General features: G+C 36.1%; 2 protein-coding genes across 5 annotated transcripts in view; one reads left to right on the top strand and one right to left on the bottom strand.

The window, feature by feature from the left end:
• Nucleotides 1-13,662, bottom strand: part of LOC136030265 (zinc finger protein 501-like) — a 39,064-nt gene extending 25,402 nt beyond the window's left edge. The window contains exons 1-3 of one of the 4 annotated variants that reach the window (XM_065709121.1): nucleotides 13,574-13,662; nucleotides 9,205-9,293; nucleotides 3,232-3,402 (exon numbers count right to left, since the gene is read on the bottom strand). In XM_065709121.1, the coding sequence (XP_065565193.1) occupies nucleotides 3,232-3,402; nucleotides 9,205-9,247 (214 nt within the window). In that variant the 5' untranslated portion in view covers nucleotides 9,248-9,293; nucleotides 13,574-13,662. Of the gene's footprint in view, nucleotides 1-3,231; nucleotides 3,403-9,204; nucleotides 9,319-13,573 lie in introns of all 4 variants that reach the window. The other 3 variants (XM_065709123.1, XM_065709124.1, XM_065709122.1) reach the window with 3 other exon arrangements.
• Nucleotides 13,663-17,429: 3,767 nt separating this feature from the next.
• Nucleotides 17,430-18,134, top strand: LOC136030649 (craniofacial development protein 2-like). The gene has a single exon (XM_065709720.1). The coding sequence runs from the start codon at nucleotides 17,430-17,432 to the stop codon at nucleotides 18,132-18,134; it is 705 nt and encodes a 234-aa protein (XP_065565792.1).
• Nucleotides 18,135-23,015: the final 4,881 nt, after the last annotated feature.

Here is a 23,015-nt window from a genome sequence, read left to right as displayed (position 1 = left end):
AGTCATTGTGGTGCTTAGAAATATTGTCACAATCTGCAAGCCACTTCTAAATGGATCGGGGGCCAAATAAATTGCTTGCATGGATATGACTTCAAGCAAGAGAGTATCACTTTTTTCGGGGGGGGGGGGGTCACAAAAACACCCATTAAAAATTTGTTCTCATAAATTTTTGTTGGGTTTTTACGAGCTTGATAAAAAGTTCTGAAGGGTTAAACCACCTCTGGATACGGCCTTGCTTCTAAGAAAATGTATTTCAGATTTAATGTTTATATATTACACGCATTTAAAAGTATGAACTGTCTAACCTGAATGAATATATGAACCTATAGGATTTTCTTCAAACTTTCCCAAAAACTTAGATTTATTTTACTTGTTTATTTACTTAAATCCCTGTTGATTCCTGTCCCAACCCCACTTCAGTCCCTTTTCCAATCATTTTTCATTTTTTAGGGGAAATCCAATGAAAATCAAGTTCCGAATTAGGTCTTTAACTTAAGTTTCTTTTAGCTGCTCAAGTATTTACTGTGTCAGTTAATTCACTCCTCAGACGGTTTACCCCTCAGAAAAATCTTCCACAAGTATAAAATTTTCATCGACCAAAATAACCTCATTTGGTAAAACTATCAGTCTATTTGAAATCCCCTCTGAATCATTTTTTTTATTTTTCTCAGTCAAGATACAAGGCATTTTGCATAGAAAAATTTGTTCTAAATCATTCATTTGAAAACTTTGAACAATTCTTACTCCCTTCTTATTCTTCAAACTAGATATTCTTGATGACAACAGTCACCTGTAAGAGTTTTCTAAATGTTAGATTCCTGGTAAAATGTTGCAGACTCCTGCGGCTAGATTAAATAATCTCTATGCTTTTCTTTTTCTGGAAAAAATTCAAAATCCGTAACTCGGAAATAAACCAGCTAAGTAACGACCTATAAACAGAGACAGATGAAAGACACATGCCTCAATAAATGTGCGTCATTCCTTTTAAAACCTGTTCATTTGCGAATCTACATATTGTCAAAGTAGAATTGGCACCGTTTGACAAATTGGCAAAAATGGCAAAATCGCAAAAATGGCAAATTGGCAGACGGCGTGGACACCGTTTGCCCCTTAATGCTGTGAGCCGTTCTCAATATATTGCTGATACCCCCTTTTGACAGCCTGCATACACCTATAAGGTCTTGATTTAGCCATAATTTCCCCTAAATATTTTCTTTTTCTTAACGCTCTTAGCCTTTGTAGCATTATTAGCAATAGCAGCAGCAGTATGGATGTATTATCTTTCGATCAGTCGAATGCCCCCCCCCCATCATGCCAGGTTTCAACTTAATAATCCAAGTCGTTGTTAAGTTATTGCTGATATGCCCTTTCAAAAATTTGTATGCAAATAGCGTTTTTTACGTTGTACGCATAAAAATAGCGTTGTATGCAGATAGCGTTTACGTTTCAACTTAATAATCCAAGTCGTTGTTAAGTTATTGCTGATATGCCCTTTCAAAAATCTGTGTGCAAATAACGTTTTTTTTTTTAGTTTAGATTCCCCCTCAACATTCCCTGAAATTTTCACCTTAATACCCTTAGCATTGGTAGTATTCACAGAAGAGGAGGTAGTTACAGAAGTCGTAGCAGTAGTAATGGCAGAGGGAGTAGCAGCAATACTAGGGCGCCCTCTGGTCAATTGATCATCCCCCTTATCTGTTCATGAAAGTACCAACTTAATACCCAAAACTGTTCATGAGATACGCCCTTTTGACAACGTTCGTGCACGTACTGAATTTTTTTTTGCTCAACACTGGTATCATAATTCCTGAAAACTTCTTCTTGATACCTTTATACTCTGAATGAATGAACTTTATTACCCGTAAAAGTAAAAAAAAAAAAAAAAAAAAAAAAAAACACAAAGTACGGAGTATTATAAATAAACAAAAAAACGATAAACAGCGAGAAAAAAAAATAATAAAAGATTCAAACTAAAAAAAGACAACATGGACTAATTAACCAGTATCAATATGGAAAAAAAGCTGCAGAGGGTCGTAAGCGTGAATAAAGTTGATAGTGTTTTTACATAAATCATCACTGGAAGACCGAATCCGAGAAGGCACATCTATCAAACCAAATCGAGCAATTATTTTTCTATTTCGGTGCCATCTAGGAAGCCGGAGGAGGAATTTTGAATATTTGAAATAAGTCGCACGTAGAGTATTCTTTCTTACGAAACAGATGAGCCATGCCTGATAAAAACAAAAGCACAGGGATGCAATAAGCGTTATAAATCATGCACAAACCGTTGCAGTTGTAACGGCTTCTGTTTGGAGATATTTTTCCGTAAGCGACGCATAGGTTTTTCACGACTTGATTAACTAGGGATGAAGAGGTAGTGGAAAGTGTTGGACCAAAACACAGACCAAGCCAACTAACTAAAGAAGAACATGGTAGAACTGCAGTCCCAGCAACGAATGGAGCGACCGCATAAGGGCTATCAAAACAAATAAACTCGCATTTAGACGCAATAACTGACAGTCCAATCTTAGATAGTTCATTTTGGACACCAAGGTTCAAATATGCTCCTTTTCCCCAATAATATATGCTAAATGTAAAAAATCAAAGAATTACATAACTTACAGCCCTTCGCCCAAGGACTGTGGGCAGTTGTCATCCCCAGATGCATAGTTATTGGAACTTTCAACTATGTTGATGTAAATACGTACATGAATATTTTTATAAGGTAAAATGTTATCTGACCGCATGAACAGGAGATCCTATAAACACCACTCCCTAGTCGAAAGTTGATTTTATCCTTCTCACAGTTGTTAAAGGTCTTAAATCTATTTGAGCCACTGAATAACATGTTCAAACTATGACTTTGTAAAATCTTTTTCAGTTGGTCACCCAGCTTTGGAAAATAGTGTAACATTGCGAGATTTTTCTTCATACCTGTCAATAGGACGCTTTCAATTACAGATTGTTTTGTTAATAAATACAATTGAAATATACAATAGTTTCTCATTTTGATTTAAAAAATTAAGTCACATAAAAATTTTCTGTCCTACTAGTTAAAATCACCCAAGACTTTTTTTAAATGGTAAAATGCAGCTACAGCACATAGATTCAACAAGCACTTAAATACAGAAGTTTCACGCCCCCAAGCAAGTTAAAAGATAGTGAATGATACACTTTTTTCATTTTGGAAACGCAAACATATAGAAATAGAGCTGGATATCTGAATCATACCTTTGTCACCGTCAGTGTTGAGTTCCAGTTGAAGATGTTTAGAATTAGCAATACAATCTGGAGATATGCCAGGAGAAGTAGCAAAAAGATTGGCTTCGTTTTCTATTGAAAATATAGCATGTTTACTTCCAGAAACATCTTTATCACCATCTGAGGTTTCATCTTCGGTTTCTACAAAGATTACAGTACAGACCACATAAAACGTTCAAAACAAAATAAATTTGTTCCTTATATAAAGTCTATACCACCCCAAAGGGTTGAAAAAACAAATCAAAAACTGAACTATTCCGAGAGGAAAGTGATCTTATTGTCAAAGAGTTTCTTCATCATGGGTGAAGGAATAGCTGTCACTTATGAAGTTTAAATTTAAATAAAGAATATTTAAAGTTTATTTATATATTTATATTAATAATATTATTAATTTATTAATTATTTAACTTATTATATTAATTTATTTATAATTATATATTTATAATTATATTTATAATAAATCATTTATTTATATATTAATCTATATTATTAAGTTTATTTATATTAATATTAAATATTTAAAGTTTAAAGTTTAAATTTAAATATTTCAATAAATTTAAATAAATTAAATAAAAATAAAGTTTAAGAACTGTTTGGAAATAAAATGATCAAACGGGAAAATTTTAGCATTTCATGGTGATAGGTAGCTCGGCACTGAAGAGCATATGCTGATTGGTAGGAATGGTGACCATTATTTTGGTTTAACTTAATGGTAAAAACGGAAACAGATTTATGAGAATTTCGAAAATAAGCTTGAAATACCTACAAAATTGACACCAGACGGGAATGAAGAGCCCCATGTAAATGACCATAGTCGAAATCCTTCACCAGAGGGTTTCAGCCACTCAGATTACAACTCCAAGAAAACTCTCCAAGAAAACTATTTTAGCCTGTGTATCATGGATGTTTTTTTTTTGTTTTTTTTTTGTATAGCCAGCATCCCATTGTTATCTACGTGGTTGAAAACCTTTAGCCAGAGGTTAAAAATCTTCGTTCTTGAATACTTTTCTTCACAACCCCCCAACAATTCAAAACTAAAACAACGTAGGCATTTTGAGAAAAACAGCCAAACGAAAAAAAAGACAATTTTATGGCAAACCTGCAATAGTCCATTCATCATAGTGGTTTCACCCAAGAATTGAAGACAGTCAGCTATAAACTCGTGTGAACCTTTACTGTGACGTCTTAAACTTCTCTCTAACCCATCTATTGCAAAGTGGCCATGGAAATGGTTTTTATGCATTTGTTTTATTATTAATAGTGTAAAGAAACAAATTCTCAAAATTGTTTATCTAGAATGTTTTTCGTAGCGATCAAACTTACGTACGGGGGAATTTAGTTAACGAAAAAGAAGTTAAACTATTCAGATAGTCACAACACATGCTTTTGTAGAAATGAAGACTCATGTCCATCAAATCATCGTTAGAAGAAAATCAATCACCTGATAAACATAGCTTGTGTAAGCTTATTACCATCTACTATTATTATCATGAATATATGAAGCTATGCAATTAGGCAAGCCGTGTATCAATTCAAACATGGACTTATTTTAATCGATTTTTCCATTATGTTTATGGTTAGCTGGATTTGAATTAACTCTCGCTCGGCCTGAAAATTACTTGATTAGATTGGTACAAAGTTTTCTACTAATCTTGCGGACTTCCATTTTTCAAAATCTCAAAACTCATGCTGATATAACCATACAAATCCAAACCCTTTTTGTACTGCAGTGGAGAAATGTTGGATGGCGACAGATCCTGACCCAAGATGTGGAAGCAACAGCACGGATATTAGTGAGAAACAGGAGATAGAAGGCTAACTGAAATTGTAATGTTCACTTTGTGTTTTATGTTGTTAAAGGTTGACCAGCATAGCGCAAGGGTTGTAATTTTATCGGGATATAATTGGTAGCACATGCTATGGCACCTTGTGCACGAAGGTCACTCCCTCTATAAAGAAAAAAAGTGGCATGTCAATGAAGCTTGGCACTGCAGAAGTGTTCAGATAAATTCAAGGAAAAGCGAATTTAATCTCCTTTAAGAGCTTGAGGTTTGGGGAAGCATTTTCAGTGTATCTGAGCCCATTGCTTCCAGAAAATAGTGGCAACTTTGTAGAATTTCTTCTTTTTCCAAACTAAACTTTGATGAGTTGTTAAGGGCAATTCAGAATATTTCTTTCGGAATATTATTCAAATATTTTTTTCCACATCTAAACCTAAAAAATGTTACTTTAACCGCCTTGCATATTTAAAAAACTGCATTCGACAACATTTCTCATATCATATAAATGTTATTTTTCATTTATTTATAAAAGAACCAAATTCAAGTAAAGAAGTGGTTTGTAATACTTTAATGGCTTTGATTAACTAAGCAATGGATCATAAAAGCAGAACATTATATCACTTTCAGTCACTAAGACATTCAACAGGATCTGCTATCAAATCTAGCTCATCTCCTTCAGACTCAGATTCTGGTGACTGTGCCTGTTCCATAGCCCCTCCCCCAAACAAAAGTCCCGGATACGGCCCTGTGGATTATATGTCCACTTCTAATTCCAACCTCTCCTCCCTTCTCCTTAGCACTAATTCTGTAGTTATCTGAAGATTCATTGAAATTAACTGCTAAAATACAAGGACCATTAAACAAGAATACGAATTTCTTAAAGACACTGTAGTCAGTAACAACTTCTTGGGAAGCAATTAGTTGAAAAGCCGGCCAAATCTTAGAAAAGAGCACAATAACTTTACATTTTCAAGTGACTGAGCCCCTTCCACAGTTTATCTGATCACCCTTTCCACATGAAGTGCCTCTGGGAAAAAATAAATGAACAAATATTAATACTTTCAACTCTTATGGCTCTTTACTATAGACCATGCTACACAATTGGCTCTGACTTAAACAGGAGAGTAGAAATTTCAGTTTCTCTTCCTGTGAAGATCTGGAATTATCCAGGGGGAAATGGGGGGGGGGGGGCAGAATTCCCCATAGGTAATATTTTTTTTTTTTGGGGGGGGGGGGTAAACGCCGGGTCCCGTGGAACAACGGCTTGAACACGGGATTTCTGTGGGATAGGAAATTTAAAATAAAAACGAGTATATTTATTCTTAATAGGCCTACCACATCACTGAAAATCTAGAAAATTTGCTCTTTTTGATGAGGTAAATCTAACATCTACAGTAAATGCCATCCCTCATTCTTTAAGGAGGGCAACTGCAAATTAAAAAAATACCTAAATAAAGCTTTGGTTTTAGTAGATACTGAAGATATTCCTGTTGGGCCAATTTACAATAACTTAAAATTAAAGGATTCAAATAATATTTTTTTTCTGTTTAAATTAGGGTCAACTGAACACACTTTTAGTGAAAATTAGGTTAGTAGACACGCCAAGTCTTTCCAAATCTAATTGGTGATCAATCTTTCATTTATTATAGCTTGGTTTGTTTGGTTCAATCTTTCTTCTGCTCTTTTAAGAGTAACTTCAAAAGGTTGTTTTTTTCTTCTTTTTTTGCTCTGAAGATGGTTGGGCAGAAGTACTGGACGGAATAGCTGCTTCTGTCATTTTCACTTCTTTTCTTTCCACCGTCTCACATTACCCTTGTTTTTCCTGGCCATTATAATCTTTTTTTCCTTGTTTCTCAAATGTCAATCCTACTTGTCGCCCCTTCTCTCTTTAACAACTTACAGAACGAATATGTTTTTATTTCAGATAATATTTAACCAATTAAAAATCATAATTATATGTACTTTAATACGCTTTATCGTTCTGATAACAAGAGACTGAAATCAGAGAAACGGCCTTTTTAACCAGGTAATATGGCTATACACAAAACAAAATCATATCCTAACCTTCTACTGCCAGCCTCTTCGCGCATGTATGCAGTGAAAATTGCAAGACATCGTAAAATACATTAGTATTTTATACAAGATACCGGTAAAATAGGTAAAACATGTAAATTATGCAAAATAGGTAAATTACGTAAAATGGGTAAAACACCAATTTTTACAGGGTCACACTAATCACGGTAAAATACGTAAAATACTCAATTTTGCCACAACCAATTTTATCACCTGCAATTCTACCTCTGGCTAAAACTTTTCTACTGCGTGGATAACATTGGGACACTGATTACACAAAAAGACCCATCTATGATACACAGGCTAAAATAGTTTTCTTTGAGAATTTACTTGGTTTTGTAATCTGATGGTTTTGTGGAAGTTTTTCAAGCGATGTCAGTCTTGATGCTGGGATTGTTTAAGTTTACCTGCCTATCACTGAAATTAATTTTGGATTTGAATTCTGAAGTGCCCTTAACAACTCATCAAAGTCTAGTTTGGAAAAAGAAGAAATTCTAAAAAGTTGCCACTATTTTCTGGAAGCAATGGGCTCAGATACGCTGAAAATGCTTCCCCAAACCTCAAGCTCTTAAAGGAGATTAAATTAATTTTTCCTTGAATTTATCTGAACACTTCTGCAGTGCCAAGCTTCATAGAGATGCCACTTTTTTTCTTTATAAAGGGAATGACCTTTGTTGTTGTTTTTTCAACGCTGAGGAATAGCCTTTGATCATGTGATTAATGTTTGATAGCAAAGAAACAAAACCAAAATGTTGCTCTTCCAACACTTTAGTCGTCGAAGTGGACAAAGGTTGCTGCAACACTTCATGTTGCCTGGGCAATGTAGGTCTAGTTTGTAGCTGATTCAGGATTGGTAATTAATAGCTTAATTTTTTGATATAAAAAATTGGTAAAAGTAATCCAAAACTATCCCTATTTATGTATATATATATATATACATATATACGAAAATTGTAAAATGTCATTATAGTAAAATAAATATGCTTTACTAAGAATATAATTATTATCTATATTGCTTTGATATTTCAGAATAAAGGATGATGGGAACTTGCAGGTGGGGTGACTTTTGATAAGGTCAAGTTCAATAAGGGAGAGATAGACAAGTTTTGAACAAAGAAACAAGACAAGACATCTAAGGCTGAGATGCTAGTAACAGGCCTATTTTGGATCATTTTTGTTTTTTGATTATTCTGCAACTTCCACTTCCCATGGAAAACAGAATATTATGCTAATGTTCAGCAATTTTTTCATAAAAGTATTTAAGGATGAAACATAAAAATTTGTTTGGTAATTTTGTATTTTAGTTTTTCATTGTTAAAACTGTATTCAAAAACATTTTATTTTCACTAAAATCAGTAGAGATTATTTTCTTCAATGACAAGAGATAGTTTTTCAAGATAATGGAGGCAAGAAAGAAAATCAGTCTAATTTGACCTAGCAGTATATATTATTTTCCTAGAAGAGAAATTTCTATTTATTTTTGCCTATTTATTGTCAAAAAAATATATATTATTCTACTTGAATAATGTTGGTGCAACAATTATTGAAGTCTGACACAGAAATCCTGAGATTGTCATTTTACTGAGGTAAAATTCAAATGTCAATTAAAAATAACTCTAGACTCTAGTTGGATCAAAAGATCAAGTTTATGAATTCCTCTAGCCCTATAGTCTTAATCCTCTAAATTAAGTCAGGACATTGCTAGGGAATGTCTTGAATACCCCCCCCCCTGACAAGTGAGAAAGTATTATAGAAATTGATTGTAATCTTCTAACCTCTATTAAAAATTTGTAACATCTATCCATGGAGAAAATGATGTTATTAATACCCACATTTTGTTTATTTATTTTAGGGTGACAATTTAGCAAATTCCACATAGGCAGTGAAAAGCTAGGAATAGCAAGACTAAAAACTTGTTCTGCACAGTTTTTTAGTTTATTACAAAAGGTTTTGTACTTTGTTTAATCCATTTTTCAAGTACAAGCAACCAAAATAAGTACAGAATTGTAATAGGCTAACTCTTCAACTCAGTAAGCAAAGAAGTACAAACAAGAGGCCAATTGGCTCAATGTATCATAATGCCATTTACCTTGCTTAGCAGCAGCAATACCAAAAAGGTTTGATGTTTCCATGGTTCACCAATTCAGTCAAATGCACAGTGGCCTTCTCTTGACTTCTCTGGGAAATTAGAAATCTCTATGATCTGAATAATTAACAAAATATAATATTTTATCTTTGAAAGAGAACAAAGAGTTCAAGTCGTATAAAATAGATGGAAGAAATAAGCACAGAAAGCATAGATCAACACATTTCAAAATTCAACACCATTTAATTTACATTTCTATTTTTCATAATGACAAATTGCAATAAAAATAGCTATATGATAAGAAGATTAATTGTGGTAGTCAACTCCAAAGCAGCACATGACATATCTAATAGCTTTCAAATGAAAAAGCTAACAGAAAACTAACAATTTTAAACTAATCTCACACTAATAATTAGTTCCTGCTACTTAAAATACTTTTACCTTCTTAAATCTCTTTACTTATTTAGTTGGCCCAAATAAATCAATGTATTTTTACTTTACTTTTGTATTTTTTTTTTATGTCCCTCAGAAGCAAACCAGCCTAGGTCCACTGCCCATTAAGACTTGCAACTAGCAAACATTTAAAGGTACAAGTAGGGAAGAGAAGCATCCCCTTCCCAAAGGGAAAACAACTATAAAATACTTCACACTTTGGAAACTAGGCTGCAGCGTATTTACTGCACCTTCTTTTCAGATTTAGGGTAAAAGACTTTTCTTGGGAGAGACCACTATTCTTTAGCATTCCAGAAAAATAGAGATGGGTTTTTGGACCACCCATATTTTATCACAGCATGATGCAATGGGACAGTAGTAACAAGAGTCCTGCCTTCCTGGTGAAATTTTCATAAATTAAAAATTTGGTATCTGTTTTGACAAGCAATCAAAGAGAAAATATTGTATTTAATTTTTATGATTTACAGAATAAATATCAAGCAATAAAAGTTAATTTTTAGAATCATAAAAAAAATCAGCCTTCTGGTAATATAAGAATATAAATGAAATACTGAAAGGGTAAAGCTTTAGTTTAATCACAAGCTGTTTAAAATGGAAACTTGCTACAAGACAGCATAGTTTCCATACTATGGCACTTAGAAATGCTTTTTCTGGAAGCACATCAGTTTTTTAGCTTTTTAAAACCCCCCTTCAGAGAAACCAAAAATGCATAAAGTGGGCAGGGTTTTGAAGCCAAGTGTTGGCGTTGGACAATATGAATGAATAATGACATAAAAACAATATGCAATCATCAGAATCTAGCTATACTGAGCAATTCAAAAAAAAAAGAAAACTCACAAAAAACTAAAAATCCTCCTTTCAAGCTTTTAACACTGCAGAAGCTTGCCCTTGACTAACTACAATTTCTGGGGAAAATAAGGTTGCAATGATGAAATGTCATGCCCATAACAAACAAGGCTTAACCAATCAGCAAAAAGTATGTCATAAACATCGACTAACAATTCAACCCACTTCCCATAACCCACTTCCCACAGGGCTCATGGACTAATATGCTTTGCTCTATTGGTAATGTTACCTGTAAGCAGAATCATACATTTGTTTTGTTTGAAAGTGAACTATCTTGGATATTGACATTAATGAATGCATGGGTGTTTTGATTATCTTTCAACTTCCTACTATAGGCCTACAGAAATTACCAGTGATGACTAGAATTAGTATCTAAAATATAATTTCATTCATATTGTACAACCCAAACTTTTCCCTTGGCTTCAAAACCCTGCCCACTTTATGTATTTTTAGTTTACCCCATGGAGGAGGAGGGTAAATCAGAAATGGGTATGCTTTTAGAATTAGCATTTCTAACAGCCATAGTATGGAAACTATGCTGCTTTGCAGCATAGTTTCCAGTTAATGACAAAACTAAAGTTTTAAAGAATATACATGTCAAAACTAAATAATTAGTATTTCCAAAAAGAGGTCTTTGTAGGTAAGTCAATAAACTAATAATTTCAAATGTTTGATCTTAAATTATTTTAATAATGACCAAGTTAATGTATAGCTTAGGTTTTTAGCTATTCATTGATATATACAATCATTCTCAATTCCTCTTTGGTAGTAAGGTGTGAGGATTTTAGTTTTACATAGTTTTTCTCAATTGGATACTAGTTTTTTATCTTTATCTTTAAAATAAGAAACTCTAGGCTCCAGACTTTTTTGCCCTTCATTAACTGGTTTAACTTAGTATTTAGAGACACTTCCTGAAGTGAGGGAGATAGATAAGATATTTGATTGAGGACACTGTCAATAGGCCTATCAAGCCAATTGAGTTAAAGTCAACACCAAAAACTAAATTGAGACTAACCAAGAGGAGATTTGATATCAAGAACACAAAATGGTAAATGTTTACTTTTGTTCCAGGTGTGTATTACTGCATATAGCAAGATTCTGATGATTGTATATTGATTCTTTGTCATAATCAGAGAAGCACAACCATTTTCAGCTTTCTAAAATCCCCTTCTGACAAGATTAAAAATGTGTAGAGTGAACTTGCTTACAGGTAACACTATCTATAGAGCAAAGCATATTAGTCCATGAGCCCTACATGCAGTAGGGCAAGGTCTGTGTTCTATATTTTTTTATAAACCTTGTTTGATTTTTTTTTTAGTTTTATCACTCTTTGTTGAATATATATAGAACATAATCCTTGCCCTGCTGCCTGTGGGGCTCATTGACTAATATGCTTTGCTCTATAGGTAATATTACCTGTAAGCAAGCCTACTCTGTGCATTTTTAGTTTGCCCCATGGAGGAGGAGGGTCAGCCAGAAATGGATGGCCTTCTTTAATAATGACAAGCAAAGAATATGTGATCATCAGAATCTTGCTATATGCAGTAATATGCACTTTACAGCACTTGGAACAAAAGTAAACATTTACACCCAAAATTATTTAACAAAATATTTATTCCTACTTGTATTTAATATACTTCCCATTGAGCATTTAATCTATACACTATTCTAGCCTATGTCAGATTTGATAGCCTAATATTACTTTATCTGATCTTGTGTGAAACATGGCCTAGCGACAAGATGATAAAAATAAGAGGTAAAATTGGTGCAAACAGTATTACTGGCTTTCATATAAAGTGAATATACCACTTGATGCCTTTTTTAATGCTGTTTACAAATATAATAATTGCTTCTACTGTAAATTCAGATTTAAGTACTTTTTGACCTTTTGAACTCTTAAAAATGACCTATATATGGAATCATTACAAATCTTTAATAGTTTAGAAACAAATTTGGGCTATATATTTGCACATCAGGGGGGGTGGGGGTAAAGCAAAGCATTTATTAAATACATAAACTAACCATTGCTGTATTTTTTTTTATGTGTTTGTGCACATTGAATTTTAATGAGAAGAGAAATCACCAGTGCAACAGCACAAACACATAAAAAAATACAGCAATGGTTAGTTTACATATTTAATATATACTATGCTTTACCCCCCCCCCCCCCCCCCTAATGTGCAAATATATAGCCCAAATTTGTTTCTAAACTATTACAGATTTGTAATGACCCCATATATAGGTCATTTTTAAGAGGTCAAAATGTGCTTAAATCTGAATTTGCAGGAGAAGTAATTATTATATTTGTAAACAGCATTAAAAAAAGGCATTGAGTGGTATATTCACTTTATATGAAAGCCAGTTATACTGTTTGTACCAATTTTACTAAACAATACAGGTGTGAAGGCAGAATTGCTGGGTTTTGGTAAAAATTTAAATTTATAAATTAAATATCTAATTCCAATTCCAGAATTTGTGTGTTGGTGCTATATCCAATTCCAAAAATTGTAGGGAGATATATGGGGTGCATTCCAAGGACCTACTGAAGTAGCCAAATGGTTACTAATTCTACTCCTACTGGGAAAATGGTTACTGCCCGATCTGCTGAGAATAAGAATAGTTAAGCATTGCCCTAATTGGTGAAATAAGCTGCATAACCCTATACATAGCTTATGCATCAGATCATAGCAATTTGTGTGCCTTTCCAAATACAAAAAAGTTCAAGGCTCTTATTTACCAGCAGAAAATTTAAAAGTTTAAATCATGTGGAAATTTGTAGGCCTATTGGACTCACAAAATTTAACTGCTCTTTTGTTAGCTGTTCCTTCTATTGCATTACTTGCAAGGAAGAGGACTGAAGATTATTTGCAAAAGATCATTACTTGCAAGGCAAAGGGAATGAAGATTAGTGAAAAGGCGTAGAAAGATAGACTAGTCTATGAGAAAACAGCAAAAATCAGTCTACAACAAACTCACGTGGCTGCATAAATTTGAACCCTGGATAAATATATAACAAACTATGAGATAAAACTTTTTTTCCTTATTACTTGCATTATCCCTAATCTTATATTACCTTTAGTGTTAATTTAAGGGACCTACAACGTTGGGCTTTTTATATTTAGACTTTTAAGTCATTTAGGGTGTGTTCCAGGGACTTACTGTAGTAACCGAATGGTTACTATTTCCGTTCCTAGTGGGAAAATAGTTACTGCCCAGCCCGCTGGGAACGAGAATAGTTACTGCCGGCAGTAACCGCAGTAAGTGATTTTCTTACCGTGCTCAAAAGAATGGTTAGCGCAGTAAGCACATAATTCACCTTCTTCAACAAAAATCTCATTCAACAAAAAATAAATATGGACAAGAATGAAGTAATGCAATATCAAGTTATTTGCTTTGAAGAAGGTGGGAGAGTGATTTTGCAAAAGAAAGAGGGATCTGAGCCAGGTTAGTAAATCACCGTATTTTGGGATCAACAATAAAGGACACCCTGAGTAGTAGGCTATCTATTAGCAAGTAGGTTAAATTAATGAAAAACGTATTATTTAATTTAAATATTTCCGTGTTTTCTGGCATATCCAGGCATAATTATTACCTTAAATTGCCATTTGGAATCATTCTAAGGATTGACTTCTTCCAGGTAACATTGAGGCTCCATTAAATTGCCACATGGTAGCATTTTAAGCATTAACTCCTTTTAGGCTCTGTAAACAGGCCTAGGTGAAGTATTACAGATAAGTTGAGGATTTATGGGCTGCCAAATCATTATTCTGAGACTGTCTTTAATCCTATTGAAGAAGTAGGCTAGGGTAGACTATTCAGAGTCTATTCCAAAGGATGGTAATTTTATCCAGTAAAATTCTAGTTGATTGACTTCTTGCTATTACTGAAAGGGTCTAGGCTAGGAAAATGAAACTTTCAGGGATGGGTCTACAGGCTAAAGTATGTCCTGGGAAGGTATTTCAAAGTACACATCTCTACTCATTCTTGCTCTAGAGGGCCCTGATCTTTGATGACCTTCAAAAATATATATAGCTGAGGTTACATGTTTCCCATTGATTCTGCCAATCTATCCCTCAACCTTTAACTCCCTGTTAATTGAAGCAACTGTAACAAAGCAAGAATGGGGAAAAGGTAACAGGTGACAGAATACATTGGAACTACATAATTTTGGCTATATATTTGCACATTAGGCAGTTTGGAGGTAAATTATAGTATAGAGATGCATGCTTTTCCCTTTGGTATGTAGGCTAAGTAGAAGGTCACTTGTACCTGATGCTGTCTGTGTTGTTTTTAGTTGGATGGGAAACATCCAAAGAAAGTTTCCTTTGAAAAGGAAAGGTGAGAATGCCCAAAAGTGAGATTGAATTTGTCAAAGCTTGAAGGTTTGCCCCTTCAGTCTGTTTAAAGGAAAATGGATTCATAATTGAAGCTTTGTTCATTTCAATCTTAAGGGTGACCTATATTTGTGACAATTCATTAAATGGTTGTAAAGGGGTACTTTTGTTTATTCATTTGTCTTCTTTGTTTTCTAACAGTTTTTTCTAATCTTTAAATTGATATCCATTTCTTACAAATTTTTATTGATACCAGAGGTTCAATTGCAAGTTTTCACCTACTTTGTAATTCCTGGTCTCACAATTACATTTAAATTTACTGAAGCTAGGAAACATAGAGCTACTATCTATTTAAAGAAAATCAATGGATATAAGTAGTTTTTATTGTATTTAAGCCCTAGGGCCATGGCAATTAAAGACAAATTAAAGAAGATTAACTTTAAAATACTGGACATTAAATAAGCATGATAGTCACAAAGAAAAACAAATAACAAAATTATACTTCTGTGTTCAGTTGCCAACCTGAGCAACAGTTATAAATTTTTTAAATCTTGCAGAACATTCACCCCAATTACATTCACAAGCTATCTCTCATGACCCACACTCTTGTCCACACATCCATATTTCAGGGAAATAGAAGGACCATCATACTGATATTCTTCATTTTTACTTATATTTAATGGGTTCGAAAGAAAGTTTCTATGACTAAGTCAGTAGGCCAGTAAAGGACCTGGTGGTCCTTTAGCCAGGTAGTGCAATAGGAAGCTAGGGACCAGCCAGCCTATGCTCTTGCATGTCCTTCCTTCTTACTGTTGCTAGATTTCCATCTGTACTCATTTAAAGTTAGGCCAATTCTAGCTGAGGTTAGTCATATCACTAACCCCTATCCAAAACAAAATAAACTGACAATGCCAGGAATTAAACCTGTACCCCTTGGACAAAGCATTCCAGCCCAGAGCGCCAACCACTTAGCAAGGAACACAAATTTGACCAGAGAACAATAATTATTTAAAAAAAAAGTAGAATATTGAAAAAAAACTCGCTATAGTTGTCCCACTACTATCCTGTAAATGCTATAGGCCCATTTTATTTAGACAAATCAATTTAAGAAAGGTATCAGCAAAACTCCATCAGGGATTGTATATGCTTAAGATACAATCAAGCTATTTGAATGCTTAGTTTTGTGATATTCTAGCCTTGAAATAATAAAAAAAGAGAAAAAGTGTATGATCTATTTATTTTTCACCAGCTCATTTGAACAAAATCATTTGTGACAGCCAAATGCCCATGGTTGGCTTAAAACCTCTCTAAATGCTCTGAAATAGAAGGAAAAAAAAATAATACTAACCAGCATTAAACTGTCCCTTAAATTTAAACACGTGCATTTAATTCGAAAATGACGCTACTGCTAGTCAGCTTACTATGCCGTTCCCACTGGCTCTACTGCAGTTAGAAATGGGCAGTTACCGCGCAGTAACTGCAGTTACTGAAAAATCGTCAGCTGGAACACACCCTATTCCACTTTCAATTCTCTTGAGAATTGTGCATCCTCCTGTTCTTCACTGTGTAATTATACTCGACGTAGATAACTTCGAAAACCACACTGCCTTTCCATGACGAAAGTAAAACAGTTCAAAATAGGGATGATACCTTTTTATTGACAGTGAATAGATATAAAATTATTTAACTGGGTATTTCGAAAACATATACAGTGTTCATCATCAGCAGTAAAACTGATAAAGGTAAGTTTTACTGCTGATGATGAACACTGTATGTGTTCGAAATATCCAGTTGAATAATTTTATATCTATTCACTGTCAATAAAAAGGTATCATCCCTATTTTGAACTGTTTTACTTTCGTTTAATTATACAGTCTTACCGGTCCACAGTTGCAAAGTGTTTGTTTTTCCCAAAAAGCCACAAATTACGTAAACTGAGTCGGTTCATGTACAGAAGAGAGCGGTAACAAACACGAAGGGCTATATTAGTACCGGCGAATTATCCATCTTTAAACTGCTGAGGATAGGCGATTCGAGTACCTGCACTTCCCACAGGTCCATATTCACAACCCAAGTTTTGAAAACCCGTGACGAATTGACATCTGTCGGCTGAACGTTATTTTCCCGATTTTAAAGAAAGGCAGTCCTATTTTTTCCCATACCATGCGGCTGCCTAGTGAAATTAAGGCCACATCAAGTAGGAGATCAAAAAGAACGCATATAAGTCCGAAAAAAGGATCCAACAAATGTCTTGCCTGCAATATTGCATTAGAAGATGATTCTCAGGCCATTCTTTTTGATGAGTGTGACACGTGGATATTTACCGAGTGTCTAGACATTCATGAACCTGAATATCTGCTTATTACAAAAATTTCGCGATGTATAGATATTTGTATCAAGTACCCAGTATGTAAATGCCTATTAACACCAGTTAACACTCATAATCCAAGTGTTGTGAATATCGTACAAACTATAATATGATTCCAAACAATGTGCGAATTTGACTTGGAGTTGACGTTTCGCATGCGTGCAATTATCCCAGTGTTGGTCGTTCTCCAATAAATTCAGAGCTTGGCACGTACTACGATAAGTGTCATGTCTCTGTCGGAAGTCCGTTGGACTGGTGCAGGTAGTCAAACCCTCAAGAAGGGATCCACAATCCTGCACAGTGGCACAGAAAAAAAGAAAGAAGCAGGCGTCGCCATAATGCTGTCGAAATCTGCGTCCAGAGCCCTAACGAAATGGACGCCTATAAATGAGAGGATCATCGTGGCACGGTTCACAGGTCGCCAAGCTAAGTTAACAGTAGTCGCATGTTACGCACCAACTAATGAGGCAGACGATACCACAAAAGATAACTTCTACAACACCCTACAAGCTGTCGCCAAGGATATCCCCAGCCACGATCTCGTCTGCTTTGTTGGTGACTTCAACGCCAAGGTGGGGAGCGACAAGTCCTATTGTCCTGAGGTTCTTGGGAGCCAAGGCCTTGGCGAAATAAATGAGAATGGGATACTGTTAGTTGACTTCGCACTAACAAATGACCTTATCATCGGAGGAACCCAGTTTCAGCATAAAACTATCCACAAATACTCATGGAACTCGCCTGATGGTCGAACCCACAACCAGATTGACCATATCTTGATCAACAAAAAGTGGAAGTCAAGCCTTCAAGATGTAAGAGCCTACAGAGGAGCCGACGTCGCCTCAGACCACGCCTTGATGATTGCAAAGCTGTCCCTCAAACTGAAAGCCACAAAAAAAATCCCAAACCAAAGAGAAACCTGCCTACGACTCTGAAAAGCTCTCAAACGCAGCAGTTCGTCATAGGTTCAACATACAGCTTACAAACAGGTTTGAGAGCTTGGCCCTAGATTTGGATAGAGAAGCCACTGTGGAGACAACCTGGGCCACCCTAAAAGAAGCCTACAACCAGACAGCAATAGAAACAATTGGGCACAAAAAAAGACCCAAAGACGAGTGGTTATCCGATAAGACATGGACCCTTATCGAAGAGCGTCGGAAACTAAAACAACGTCTTCTAAATGATGGAGATAACAGCGACACAGTCTTGAGTAACCAGCTGTATCGATACCAAGACAAGCTGGTGAAAAAGAGCGCAAGGGGAGATAAACGGAACTTTCTAGAACAAAAGGCAGCTATGGTAGAAGAAGCGGCTAAGCGCGGCGATTCCAGAGCCGTCTATAAAATCACCAATGAAATCATCGGGAAACGTCGCAACCTAAATGGACCAGTAAAAGACGGAAACGGGAAGACAGTCACAGCCCCCGATGAAATCTCTGAAGTTTGGACCCAACACTTCGAGAAAGTTCTCAACCGACCTAGTCCTCCGAACACAGCAGATATCCCCACAACCCCTTTCCTGGAACTTCAAATCAATACGGAAGAACTGTCAACCGAAGAACTGGTACAAGCCGCTCGCAAACTGAAGAACGGCAGAGCACCAGGAAGCGACAGGATATCAGCAGAAATGATTAAAGCCTCTTTAGGCGCTTGCATAACTGTGTGGATCACATTCTTTGCATGTATATGGAAATCAGAGAAAGTCCCCGAAGAATGGAGAAAAAGCACACTCATCAAGCTTTTAAGAAAGGAGATGCAGCAAAATGCGATAACTGGAGGGGCATCAGTCTCCTTTCTATCCCGGGGAAACTATTCTCACAGATAATCCTTCGTCGCATCCAGACAGCCTTAGATAAGCACTTGCGAGACGAGCAACATGGCTTCCGCCCATCCCGCTCCGACCTTATATATGTCCTACGCATGATGATCGAGGAATGCAATGAATGGAGGCAAAAGATGTACCTTGTCTTTGTGGATTTCGAAAAAGCCTTCGATTCAATACACCGAGATTCGCTGTGGAATATCCTCCGATATTACGGCATTCCAGAAAAACTTGTATCCTTGATCATTGCCCTATATGAAAACACCGAGTGCTGCGTTCGGACCCACGAAGGAAATACAAGGTATTTCCATATCATGTCCGGTGTCAAACAGGGGTGTGTCCTCTCCCCCTTGCTTTTTGTCCTTGTAATCGATTATGTGCTCCGAGACTGCACGGGGTTTGGTATCCAAATCTGCGACAACAAACGACTAGCAGATCTTGATTTCGCCGACGACATCACCCTGATGGAAGCAAACAAGGAAAGGCTCCAGGATCTTCTCGAAGTAATCCGAGAGAAAGCGAGTCTTTTGGGACTAAAGATCAACTCGGACAAAACAAAAAGCATGGCAACGAGCGACTCACCACTGGGCTTAAAGTGCGGGGACAATACAGTAGAGCAGGTAGTGGATTTTAGATACCTTGGAAGTACAGTCGAACGAACTGGATCCAGCGAAAAGGAGGTGCAGTCTAGGATTGGACAAGCCAGTGGAGCTTTTAATCGACTAAAGCCAGTGTGGCGATCGAAAAAGTACTCCCTGAAACTGAAAATGAGGCTGTTCAACAGTAACGTCATCTCCGCCCTCCTTTATAGCTGTGAATGTTGGAAACTAAACAAACACCAAGAAAAGAGGATTCTTGCCTTCGAGAACAACTGTCTTCGCAGAATACTGAACATTAACTGGAGAGACCACATAACCAACCAGACTGTTCGGTCTATCTCGCGCCAGCCCCTGGTAACAGATGTCATACGCCAACGAAGATGGCGCTACCTGGGGCATGTTATCCGTATGGCGGGAGATAGACTCCCCAGAACTGTACTGGAGTGGCGACCAGAGGGAAGCCGAAGAATACACTTCGTCGTACGTACCAGCGGGACCTAAAACACATCAATGCGATAGTCCAACCCCAATGGGAAGACGTCTGGGCAGCAGCACATATGAGGGACGACTGGCGGCTCTTTTTGGATGCCCTGGGTGTCTCTGGCGGCACAGGAGGAACTAAGGTAAGGTAAGGTGTAATAGGTAGGCACTTCAGAATACATCAGTTTTTTCGTAAAAGAATCATTTTGACATAACGCAAAGAAAGCAGTTAACATTGTATCCGGTGGATTCAGAGCTCTTTGCTGCACGTTGGATTCCGAAAAAAAAACACGTTGACCATTCTGTAAATGTACCGCTAAGGGAACAACAGCTGGACTTCCTTAATGTATCGGAAATGAAAGAATTCGAAACACAGCTTCATTACTGCTTATGTATCTCCCAGCCTGATATTGCACGACTTCATCGATTCATTGATATTGTACGACTTCACTGATTTCGGACTGCAAGCCAAAAATTACCATGTTGACGTATTTACATATGTATTTGATTGCTTTTACGGATTGTAATGTTCCACGCTTTTGTGCACATTGTATGTTTTCGATAATAAAGGTGAATATGGAACGACCCACCGGTCATCTACTTTGATGCAACGGATTCGCGACTTTATGATTGCTGATTTTCCGCCATCTTTGGTAGATCTTTTTCTATATAAAGGGTATCCATCATTGCCGGTAATTGTGCTAGGTAATAAAAGTCGAGGATATTGCTTTGTGCACCTTCCTCTGTTCATGCATGGTGAATTTTCATTCAGTTCACCGCATGGTCAATGCATCATATTTTTTACCACAATGTCATATAAGCCCCAATCGACATCTACATCAAGTATTTTAGCGGAAATCACATCGTCAATTGCATTAGAAGAAATTTTCATCAAATAACTATATTAGTATATGAACGTGTGGCAATCCTCGCTTTTGCCATCCCTCTGAGTACAACCATCATCGTACTGGCCCAAACGCTCTAAGTTTTACTATGAAATTTATCAGTGATTTCAACTTTTGCCGGAAGACACGGGCCGTAATGTCATGTCTATGAACCGGCGATTGTCCAGGAAGTAAAAGTTGCTGTATCTGTTCCCAAGATAGATTACATGTAAATGTAGTAAATAAATCTGGACGACCATAGAGATATACATACGCAATGGCATCTTAAAGCACGCTCATGCATATGACGCAGACTGCCAGCATATTACGAAGGTAAAATCGTTACTCTTCCAATATTAGTGGTATTACCGTCATTTACAACTGCTTCTCGCAATAATGAATGCATTGTTCAGAGCGGAGCTTGGTCTGATTCAGACGGATGAATAGCAAACGTTCTGATTCAATCTTTGCATACGTGTTAGCGATGTATTGGTGAAACCATTGACGGTAAATATAATATAATTCTCTTCATCCTGACGAATCATTATTTTGTAGCCATAATAGTTCATTGCGCTGCACTTCTTATCCATTTCTTTATTAGTGGCTGGATTTATAAATTTAATATTAAAGTGATAGCCGTCGGCTCCATCCCAAAAAATGATAGGAAATTGTAGGGAATCGTAACATCGATGAGTTTCAGTAATTCTTGTCAACTGATTGTTTCGCCTATAAAGAATAATATCTCGCGGTAAGAACTGATCACCGACCATGACGATTGCCACTTCGTTGATAGGTTGAGCATTGTATCTACGCATATGTTCAGCAGAAGGCGTTTTGTCAGCGGAAATAAAAGCTTTATGCGTATCAGTAGGCATCAAGTTGATTGCTGTTTTGAACAGACGCACTAAATTACTATTATTGTGGAGAAGATGTTGCAACTGGAGAACGATAATCCTTTCAACGCCGGGAGAAATTCTGCAACGTACATTCAATTCCGCAGCGCTCTCACTGATGAAGAACAGGTGGTTCCTCGTTGCTCAGGTGGTTCCTCGACACGCCTTCGCTGACGTAAATTGGACATTCCTAATCTGGGCCTTTCTGTTTGAACCGCAAGCCTGGTTTTGCTTTGCTCTGGTGTTTCCTCCTTGTGTTCCCTTTTTGGTGACATCTATATATATATATATATAAAAATAAGTTGTTTGTCTGTCTGTCGACTGACGTCATTAGGACTAAGCTGTATGTCGTCATGAAGTTAGTTGTCGTCATGTTTGTTATGACGACGTCATGTTTGTCAACTGATGAAATTACAGACCGGGACACCGGGACACAAATGACAACCAGGACACCAGGACACAGGGAATATAAATGACGACCGGGACACTCAAAGAGAAATTACAGACAGGGACACCGGGACACAAATAACGACCGAATCTATCTATATATATAAAAACTAGCTGTTGGGGTGGCGCTTCGCGCCACCCCAACAGCACCCCCCAAGCCCCCCCGCGCGCGTAAGTCGTTACGCGCCATTGTAGTTGTGTCCCACCTGTGAATATAGATATATATATATATATATATATATATATATATATATATATATATATATATATATATATATATATATATATATATATATATATATATATATATATATATGTATATATATATATATATATATATATATATATATATATATATATATATATATATATATATATATATGTTTTGAACTACGTAAAACTTGCGAATATACAAGATTCTTCGTTGTCCCATTGTCTGTGCATATAAATAGATTGGTTTACCGACTCTTGAACATGCAACATATAATTGTCCATGGGAAAAACAATCCGTATTCAGACACCTCATGATTCTAATGATTGCCCTTGAGCTTTGTTGATGGTGATTGCTAATCGAATATTCCCTGTGTCGCCGTCGTCATTTATATATCCTCCTGTGGATATATGTGTCTTCGTTTTTGAATTGGTCTTTTTTTTAGTTTTTTACTTTTTTTTTATTTTTTTTAGTTATACCT

The sequence above is a fragment of the Artemia franciscana genome, chromosome 8, assembly GCF_032884065.1.
Source record: "Artemia franciscana chromosome 8, ASM3288406v1, whole genome shotgun sequence".
Classification (NCBI taxonomy): Eukaryota; Metazoa; Arthropoda; class Branchiopoda; order Anostraca; family Artemiidae; genus Artemia; species Artemia franciscana.
Note: the sequence above shows the minus strand (reverse complement) of the source record. Positions and strands in the feature narration are given on the sequence as shown.